The sequence below is a fragment of the Chlamydotis macqueenii genome, chromosome 2 (assembly GCF_036417535.1).
Source record: "Chlamydotis macqueenii isolate bChlMac1 chromosome 2, bChlMac1.mat, whole genome shotgun sequence".
Classification (NCBI taxonomy): domain Eukaryota; kingdom Metazoa; phylum Chordata; class Aves; order Otidiformes; family Otididae; genus Chlamydotis; species Chlamydotis macqueenii.
The window spans coordinates 87,979,599-87,990,286 of record NC_141557.1 but is presented as its reverse complement, the minus strand read 5'-3'; the positions used below and the strand labels follow the sequence as shown (position 1 = coordinate 87,990,286).

Genomic DNA, 10,688 nt, shown 5'->3' with positions numbered 1-10,688 from the left:
ACACATCTGAGTGCTAGGTCCATTTCTGAGCTTCTAAGTATAACAGAGACATGAACATACTGGAATGACTCCAAGGTAGAGTCATGAAGCTGGTTAAGCAATTGGAGGATCTGTCTTATGATGAAAGGTCGAGGCTGTTTAGCTTTGAGAAGAGAAGGTTCAAGGCAGATCTTACCAGTGTGGATAAATACCCGATGGGAGCAGAGAAGATGGACACAGACTCTTCTCAGTGCCCAGTGAAAGGACAAGAGGCAATGAGTGCAAAACATAAGATAATAATTTCTGTTTAGAAAAAGCTTTTTTAATGTAAGGGTGATCAGACATTGCCTAGAGCAGTTGTGGAGTCTCCATCCCTGGAGGTATTCAAAACTCAACCGGACATGGTCGTGAGCAACCTGCTGTAGTTGACCCTGCTTTGAGCAGGAGGCTTGGACTAGACAACCTTCAGAGCCTCAACTGTTCTGTGATCCTGTGAATTTTCTTTCAGTTCTAAGGAGACAGAAAGTCCATGTGAAATTGATAGATCTCTGGTAGAGTAGGTTTTGAGATCTTGGTCTCAAAAAATGGAAAAATGTACACAAAGACTCTTAGTGATAAGATGGTGCTCAAATATCTGAGAGATTGTTATAGCAGCTGTTTAAAAGCTTCTGTTCCAAATACCCATCAGTGGTACTCAATTCTATATCAATCAGCTAGTTGGAATATATTGTTGATTAATTAAACTATTAAATTAACAGCAGAAAACATTTCATTTAAGAAAAATACTGGTCTTTCCATCTTGCAAAACCTTATTTCATTGGTTAATTCCAAGTTTTCAAAAAGTCTCGCAGAAGTTCTAGAGGTAACATGTACAGACTTTTGTTTGCTTTTCAGTATTTTCAGAACTGAAATCACATCTTGAATTTTCCAGGATCGTACCACTAATTTCCACTGTAATTTGCAGCCCCTGTTAGGAGGGAGCTTTCTTTAAAGTAACTATGACAGCTGTCGAGGGAAAACCTGAGACAATGACAGAGATTTTGCAAGAATGGCTTTTTAGATACATATAAATATAGTTTTCTTCTATATTAATGTAGCTACATGTATTTATTTATTTTAACTGCTTGTTTTACATTTAGATTTATGTGTTTCTGCTCTGTACTTTGGGTTAACCTGATTAACTTGTATAGGGCAACAAGTGCCATGTATCAGATTTGACCACTGAAACAATTTTGAAGAGTTGCATAGTTACAGTTTTGCTTTAGGTGTATTTTGGTTTATTTTCAGTGGATTGTGCAGATGTAGTCAAGATCATAACAAAATGCCTACAAACAAAATAATTTTACTGTATATATGCCTTCCTTTTTGCAGGGAGAATATGTAGATAGTGCTGTGCAAGTACAGTGGTCTTTGAATTAATGGTCTTGCCCTGTATTCAGGAAATCAGTATATCTTAAAATAAATTAAAATGATAGGAACATCATTTGCCACAGCTGAATGAGAACAAAGTATAATTCAGTCCAATAATTTGTCTCGGGGCGGGGGGGGGAAGCCCTGTGACATAATCTGCCTTTCGTATTTTTGTCTTGTATCTGTATCTACTGCCTTGCGCTGACATTACTCATGAAACAATACGATCAATATTCCTCATAACTTATATTACTATTGGTGATTGTCAGACTTATTTTGACAACTATATAAAAGCAAATCTCTTTTATCACCCTGATAAATTCTTGTTCTTAAAAGCCTCTTGTGACAGAGTTCCATGGATTAACTACAAGCTGTGTGAAATAAGATATCCCACTTAATAATTTTACATTTCATTCCTTTAATTTTCTATCTTTTTTCTTAAAAAAAAAAAAAGACAAAGAAAACATAAGATTCCAAGCAGGTTTTTTTTTCTAAATTTTTCATGTTATGTACATTCACCATGCTCCCTCTTATGTTTTCATTTCTGTGGATAAGTCTTATACACTTGCTAAATAGAAGAAACTCTTCCTTGTTGTTTTCGATTACTTGTGTTCTAAATAATCTCTCTCTAGTTCTGCCATGCTTTTAATAAGACCTAGTAAGTAAGGTAATACGACTTAAGATGAAGCTGTATGACTGATCAATATAAACACATATTGTATGTTCTAAACTATTCATCATCCTTTTCTTTATGCATTCTAATGTCGTAAGAGTGTTTTGACTGTAATCGTACATTGAACAGGTTTTTCCTGAGCTGCCTACAGTTCTGCTCTTGAGTTTGTTGAGTTAATTTAGAATTTTATAAAACTGAGCAGTTTTAAATTTCTGAAGAGTTTTATTCCTTTCCTCCCACTTTCCTTACTTTTCCTATCTGAAAGCAGGTTATCTGGAAGAGTAGATGGTTTCCTAAGTAATACTAACAAGTTTGCACAAGTGCAAACTGTCCCAGTATGAAAGATTAGGAAGTGTATAATGGGAGGTTAATGTCTTGAAAATGGAAATGTATGACACAGTACAGAATTTGGAAACAAAGTCAAATTATAACAGTGAGTATAAAGAACAGCACAATCAAAATAGGAAAGGGCAAGGTACAAGTACAGAGAAAACTAATGCACTTCTGGATAATTTTCTACTCAACCCATGCTTTTTGAAAGAAGGAGACTGTGGGAATAGTTGACCTACTGTTCAGGTAATAACAGACGGTACCAAAACGTCTAAAAACCTGATCTATGTTTTGCTTCAATCTTTAATAAAAAGCTTATCTTGGGTTAGGTGACCAATGTAGTTACCATCTGTGATGAAAACAAGGAAGAAGAAAAATTACTTCAGATCATCTGGATCTCGATTAATTCCTTCAGTAATCTCAGAACTTATTAGTAATTGTTTTTAAAAGTTTCTGGAGACTGAGTGAGGCCCAAAGTTAGATACTAGCTTCAAAAAGGGGTAGGAAGAAAAGTAAAAGAACACAAGGAATTATAGATCAGTGAGACTGTAATTTAGCACTTTAAATAAAAATGTTAAACACCTCAAGGAAGTCTACATCTAAATGAAAAGTTAATTTCACCAGGTTTGAAATGTGTGAAATCAAATGTATTTCTGTAGGAAACTGTGTCATCATTTTTTGAAGAGCAACAGTAGCACACAGCTGCAGTTACAAGGCTTGAGAGAGCAAGTCCTGATAACTGAACTCAGTGAAATGAATCCAGAAAAATCAAGTAAAAATTAGCAGTCTTCAGTGTTAAATAATAAGAAAAAGTGGTGTATCCCTGATGGAGAAGTTACTGTTGTTAAGTAACTGCCCATGCAGGTTTGCTGTTTCTCAGCCGATGGTTTTCAAGGTCACAGGGAGTGACAGGCCCCCTGCACAAAATTTAATCTCCATTTCTACAATTGTGGACAAACTGGATGTATTGGTATATTGCTTTTACAGCAGGGATGGTTCACGAGTTGTTGTTCCCTAAGAGCAGGACTAAGCAGGGCTTGTTGACCTGTCTTTGGCCGTGCTGCCACCGCCAAGCTCTGGAAGCTCAGTTTAGCCTGTGGCCATGTGTAATCTTGCTGGTGGGGCAACTTGCCCTGCAATTGCAGCTCACCGTAAGGCAGACGTGGGCAGTGGCAGTACAGTGTCAAGATTATAGCGATGGGTTTGCTCTTTGGGCAGCTTTGGTGGCCAGCTACTGAGGAGGGGAATCTGGCCACCAGGGAAACTTGTGTGTACAGTGTATTTTGCTCAGGTCAATTGTTATGGCTCTTTCAAGTGCTTGCTATACTGCAGGACTGCGGGATTCAGCATCTCTTCCTTGCAGTTTATTTCCTGTGGCTAGAGATGTCCTAGAGCTGAGTAGAGCAGCTGAGAGCAAAGGATCTCTCTCTCTTCTCCCTCTGCTGAGAGCTAGTCTGTGTCCCTGATCAGAACAGAAGAAGACAACAAGGAAGGGAAAATGAAGGAAAGGGATGATGGAGGTTGATCGAGCCCAAGTGGCAAGAGAGCGATCCAGGGAACAGGATCTTCCGCTGTATCTGCTCTTCCTGGTTAGCTCTCTCCCTAGGATCCATCACAGATTCCTTGATGCTAGTAATAAGCTGTGATATCACATCATCACAGAATGGTGGAGGCTGGAAGGCATCTCTGGAGATGGTTCAGATAGAAGTTCTCCAGGATAATCAGTCTGCCACTGGGAAGTGTAATGCCTCTGGCACATGGTTGCGTCGACAAGCAGCTGTGGACCTTTTGTCCTTTGTTGGTCTGCTTCTCCAGAGGGGTACAGCAGATTCTTAGACACCAGCTGCTCAAGGAACAAATTCTTTGATGTTGTTGGAGTCCCAAGGGTATGCAGTGGATGGTTTCTGAGAATCCTAAGTGCTAGCTTTTCTTTATTTCCCTTTTAGAGAAATAAGGTGGACTACATGGAGAGCTTTTTTTTTTTCTCAAAGTCCTTTGCTTTTCAACCCCAGATTATAAAATTCACTGTACCTTCCTTTTCCCTGAGGCACATCAAACTTTCAGGTTGAGCCAAGTAAGGATGCATATTTTAGGCTACCTAGGGAAATTGGTCTGTAAAAACATATGGCATTTCAACTTTAGCAATGACATAATTGTCAGTTGACTGTAATAATGTTCATTTAATTAAATGCATCCTGGGGAAAAAAAATGTTAGTACGTTAGTTAAAAAGCAGAGTATTCAGATTAGAATGGCAAATTCAGATATAAGTACTGTGCAGTTTTAATTACCTTGTCCATATATACATGGCATGGTGCAGTCATTAATTACATGACAGTATGGTAATTATTTTTAACAGGACCTTAGCCCCTAACTATAACTGATGGGAGTTCCAGACATTAAAGTGTGGGATGTTCCTGGCTGGAATTTGAAGAATGAATTGAAAGATGCAGATTTCTAGTTTGGAAAGGGAAAGTACAGAGAGTGAGTCCATCAGGTGGGCAAGAAAACACCAAGTCAAATGGAAACATAACCTGGTGCTTCCTCTTGCTCGGCTGTAGAAGCACCTTGTGTCTGGTCTTTCAGAAGAGAAAGTTAGGCTGAACTTATCGTTCTGGAAAGGCCCAGATACTACTGGGCAACCTTTGGGTTAATTAGGTTTTTGCTGTGGAATTATAATTTTATTTCCTGAGAAATTGCATGAGACTAATATAATGAGGAACTCGTTGTTACAGGCATAAGATCTCACTGAAATAACAAACAAATGACATGATCATCACAGTAAACTCTTCAGAATGGCCTTTTCTGTTCAAGTTCAGAGAGGTGGAAAGTAATGGAAAGCGGTTAAAGCAGAATCAGCTGATGGAAGAAAGACCACTAGTACCATCATCTGTATTAACACACCGTGTAAGCTTCAAGTACTTTTGGGGGGATGGTTGTTTTATACATGGAATTATGTAATGTAAATTAATGTAATTATTCTTGTATTGTAAATAAGCTGATATGTGATACTGGTCTTCCCACCCTTGAGAGATCAAAACTCAGACGCCTTCAAATCCCAAATACTGTGATCTGCTTTTAAAACAACTTTTATATTGTAATTCTAGTTTGTCTCGTTTTTTTCTAAACTCTCATAGCTTATCCCACGATATATGAGCATGTGACAGTGAGAGTGGCCGACGCCACAATTTTTGAAGTGACTGCAAGTAAAGCCTTTTCATGTTGCAAAAATTCTCACACCCACCTCTACTAACTCCCTCCCAGCAATTAATTCTGCCAGAATGTTCTCCCTGCATAGATTTGTGTTCATCCTTCAATCTTATCACTGCTGCTTCTGAGAGATTTTCGCCCTCTCTCTCCCAGAACAGTGGGCGCAGCTGTAACTTTCCACTTCTTCCTCACCAGTTCCTTCTGCCCCAGCAAGCACTTCAGAGAAAGGACGAATGAAAGCTGAGGAGCGTTTCTTCCTTACCAGCCAGCTGAGAGGATAAGGGGGCAGGGAAGCTCATGCCTCATCTTTGCTTCAAAGCCGAGGAATCTAAGAAGTGTATGTGTACAGACAGGGCTTTCTGAGATGTATGTGCTATAGGTTTGTCTGCTTTGTTGTGCTAGTGGTTGATGTACCCCTTTTTCTGGAAAAAAAAAAGCCCATGAACAGTGGCAGAAAAAGAAGGCGGCATTAGGCGTTGAAGGGGCAGTTTTAGTCCATGTCATCCTAGTTACCTGCCTTCTCCTCCACCTGACTAACAGTTAGCCTTTGGCTCTAAATCTCTCACTTATGACCACTTACAGTAGCCCCAGTTTTTCACCTTTCATGGTGTGGTAGTAGTACTGAGCCCCTCTTGCTCCAGGCGTTACTCCAGCCATAAGGGACCACTCCAACCACCTTTGGGACACTTAGGCCCCATAACATAGAATCATAGAATGGTTAGGGTTGGAAGGCACCTTTAAGGTCATGTAGTCCAACCCCCCTGCAAGGAGCAGGGACATCCCCGACTCAATCAGGTTGCTCAGAGACCCGTCCAATCTGGCCTTGAATGTTTCCAGGGATGGGGCATCAACATCCATGTGGCTTTGGTCTCTTCCGCTCTCTGGAGAGCGTAGGCAGCCCTGCATCCCCTGGGAGATGAAGGGTGTGGCAAAGCAGCAGCAGAAGCTGGAGTGTGGGTGAGAGAGAGTAAAGAGGGGCTTGTCCTGCGGGGAGGGACATTTGGTGAGGCTGGGGAAGGAGAACTGCATGTCTGTGCTTACCAAACTGGTAAATGCCATGCAGGATGGATAAGTAACTTCAGTGAGTTACATGTCCAGTTTGTTTCAAGTGCCTGCTTTGTTAGGGATAACCAAGTCCTTGAGAGCAAGGAAAGCTGGGGAAAACGTATGTTACACCACTTCCTAACTTCAGTGTCTGGTTTTGACAAAAATCGAGGTACGATTTTTGAAAAGGAGACCCAGCCTCCGGGAAAGGTACCCAGCGAGACAGACCTGCCAAGCCCCCCGCCCGTGGGAGTGAATTCAAAGAGATGTTCAAAGGTGTCTCCCTCTCGCGTGCAGGGGGTTCCTGCCATCCACCCGCAGGAAGAGGCAGCGCGCCCCGCAGCTGCCCCGCTGCCGGGTCCCCCCCCCACCCCCCGCCCGCACCCGGGAGGCGAGGCACCTGCGGAACCACCGGACGCCACTAGACCCCTCCGGGGGCGGCGAGGTCTCCCGGGAGGAGGCGGCCGGGGGCCGGGCGGAGGGTGGCGGCGGGGCGCGGTCGACGGTCTTCCGCGGAGCCGCCTCCCGCTCCCCCCCGGGCGAGGAGGAGCGAGCCTCCTGCCCCGCAACCTCCGGAGGAGCGGGGCCAGCGGTGTGCTTTCCGCAGGCGCTCCAAGCCGCGGTCTGGCGGCGCCGGGGCCGCGGCCGCCCGCCGCACCATGCCGCTCCCGCTCCCGCCGCCGCCGCCGCCGCCGCCGCCGCGGCTCCTCCTCTCCGCCTCCCGCGCGGGAGCGCGCCCGGCTCCACTCCCCGGCTGCCTCCTGCAGCAGCGGCGGCGGCGCTGAGGGAGTTGCGCGGGCTCTGCCTGCCCGGTGTGGCGGCGAGGGGCGATGATGATGATGAGGAGGAGACGCCGCTACCTGCTGGAGCGGGCAGAGCAGGCGGGCGGCGGCGGCTGCGGGGCGAGCGGCGAGCAGTCCCGCTCCCGGGACTGGCTCTATGAGTCCTACTACTGCATGAGCCAGCAGCACCCGCTCATCGTCTTCCTGCTCCTCATCGTCATGGGCGCCTGCCTGGCCCTGCTCGCCGTCTTCTTCGCCTCCGGGCTGGTAAGAGACCCCCCTCCCGCTTTGGGACCCGCGCCCCTCCCTACGGCATCCCCGCTCCCTGCGAGCCGAGCGGGACGGGACGGGACGGGACGGGACGGGACGGGACGGGACGGGATGGGACGAGGCGGCCGAGAACCGGTGCTGCTGCTCCCGGGGAGGAGGAAAGTTGGTGGCGGGAGGCGCCGAGGTGGCTGCGGGCAGCGGTCCGGGTACCCCCCCCCCGCAGCCCCCTGCCCAAACTTTGGTATTTCGGGGTGACAGCGGCAGCGCAGCTGATGGGGCGAAAACTGAGTCAACAAGCGCAGCGAGTTTAATTCACTTAAGTCACTGGCTCTGCTCCCGTCCAACTGGCAGCCTGGCAGCATTGGCCTTTCCAGTGGCATCGCCGCACCAAAAATGCCGCCCGTATCGGTATCTGAAGTAACATTTTTAATGGCAAGAAAGCAGGGACTGTCCCCTTCTTGTTCCCCCCCCCCCCCCATTATACTGTTTTCTAGCGTTTGACCCATTTTCTCAAGAAAGCTTTTGGGGTAGCGCAGCCGTTGCTTTTTAAGGGAGGTGAAGTTTGGTCGGTCGAATACTTTTTTTTTTTTTTTTTGGCGTGTCCGGTGCTGGGCTTCCAGCTTTTGGCAGGAAAAACGTGTCACCGCGGCAGATGCCAGTCGGTGTCAGTTTGTCTCGCCCAGAAATCTGTGGCGTTTTGCCCTTGCGTTGAAGGCAGAGGAAAAGCTGCAGAGGGCAGTAAAATTCTTGCTCCGTACAGAGTTTTCCTGCCGTTAATGATGAGAAGCAGGCTGTTTGCATTGCTGTATAGTTCTGAAGTAAAGAAAGAGGGGTCTCAGGCATTTATTTTTTTTTTTTTTTTAAAAATCTTCTAATGATCTTCTGGAAAGCTTAATGGTTATTGAATAGAGCTAGGGATCTCTACGAGCGAGGATGAATCGGCTGGGATGTAATAATATGTAGCCTAATGGATTCTCTTCTAGAGGCACTGCACATAAGAGTGTTTGCTTGAACAGTGAATCCGGCTTTCTTGCTTGTTACGGCCAAACTTTTGTCTTAAAATCTGCGGGAACTACTTGCAGGATTAGCTAAACTTAGAGCTAACTGGTGATTTACTTCTTTTTGATATTTGTATTAAATGTTTTTTGAGCTTTTTGTTTAAAGTGCCATTCGTATTAAATACGGAACAGTCGTAAAAGAGCTAGTGTGGGGCTGGTAATGGTGATGCCTCGTAATTCAGTTGTTTAATGCCTAAATGTTTCAGTTTTGGAGCTCTGTATACAAAATCTTGTTCTTGGGTGTTAACTGGGGTGCTTGTCCATCAGGGCTGCAGGGACCAGCGATGGAAATGGAAGTCTGTCAGATACTAAGGCTGAGGCACAGTTAGGTGTGGAGGTGTACATGATACTTGCTTACAGTCAAGGTGGCGGAACTTGGGCTTGGCAGTGTTTAACACTAAATTTCATACCTTTTGGTCGTGGTACAATGTACAGCTTGTTTACAAGTTCCACATGCTTTTTTTCATCATTCCATTTCTTGAGGTAAGTCATTCACGATAACAATGGTGACACAGCACTGGGCCCAGATCGAAGGACTGCTGAAAGTTATGGAAACAAAACTATGAACTGGACGAATCTTGCCAGGCGTTGCTACTTCAGAAAGAGTGAATTTTATAGTTCAGTCTGCGTTTGGAATTCCAGACATACCGGAAGAGGGAAAAAAAAGCTTTTAAAACCTTTTTCCTGAGCCTTTATCTTCCTGTGGCTAACAACTGGACTGGTAAGTGGAGAGAGAGGTGGAGTTCATCCTTAAAGTTTCCAGTCAACGGATGAAAGTAACTTCAGGCAGAGAGAAGGCTCGCCTATATGGACTTCCAGCCACAGGAAGTTGGGCAAAATCCTTTGAAGCCCTGCCCAGAGTTTCATCTAAAAGCATTTTATTATAGTCTAGCTCTGGTTGCGTTTGCGATGAAAATATTCCTGAAGGTTTAGATCTGTTTCTCCTGCACCTGAATAGAGAATGCACTTTTTATATAGCTGTGGAATCTTAGTCAATTTTTTGGTTGCCTGATGATACAAAAGGGGCAAGCGGCTGTGAGTGCCTGAGCCACAAGTGCCAATATTAATGTCCTTGTCTTTATTTTGCACATCCAGTACGTATGCGATTGTTTGACAGAAGATTGAATTTTGTAAAGGAGGCGCAATGGAAGTGAAGTGGGATAGTTCTGTGTAGGTCTGTGCTGTGCATGTGAAGTTAAAGGAAATCTTTCTTAACAGTTGTTTCCTTTAGATTTCATACAAAGCAGTTAAGATTTTACTGAAAATTACTTAAGCCCGTTGTGGAAACAAAACTCCAAAATGACTCACCATAACACTCGATTTGTGTTTCTCGCTTGTACTTCAAAGAACAGCTTAGAACATGGAACGGAGGATCAGACATTGTTCAGAAAAAATGGATATTTGTGAAGCATGAACCATTTTTATGTTCTAGACTTTCTTAAAAAAAAAACACTGAAACCAATGGAAGTGAGAGGCTTTCCTTCTATTTTAATTTTTTTTGTTCAGTTGTTAAAATATATCACTGTGATGTCTGAGTTGCCTTTTCTTTTTTTTTTTGGCAATGTATTCTTAAGTGTTCCCAAACACAGCCAACCACACAGGGATGTATTCCACTTAGTCAGCTATTTCAACCTGTCAGAATACGAGCTGTAGCCTTCCTGATTTCATATGAAAAATTTATAAAAGCTGTTGCAAAATTACAGTAAACAAGATTACTTACAAAATGTTCCTGGAAATCTGATTACCTTTCTTTCAGACAATGTACAGCTACCGTTACTGAGGGAGATTTCTTGGGGATTTTGCTTTTGTTTGTTTCAGAAAAATATTGTGATTTTGACCTTTAGGATTAAGCACTCTGTCTTTTCAAACACTAAATATGAGAATCCTAAAGTCTGCTTGAAAGATGACCATTCAGAACTTGGGGTTTTAAATAA

At 44.0% G+C, this 10,688-nt stretch overlaps 1 protein-coding gene across 1 annotated transcript in view; it reads left to right on the top strand.

Annotated features, from left to right (window-relative positions):
• The first annotated feature begins 7,456 nt into the window (after positions 1-7,456).
• Positions 7,457-10,688, top strand: part of ADCY2 (adenylate cyclase 2) — a 225,742-nt gene continuing 222,510 nt past the window's right edge. The window contains exon 1 of the mRNA XM_086740408.1: positions 7,457-7,693. Within this exon, the coding sequence (XP_086596534.1) occupies positions 7,475-7,693 (219 nt within the window). The 5' untranslated portion in view covers positions 7,457-7,474. The remainder of the gene's footprint in view (positions 7,694-10,688) is intronic.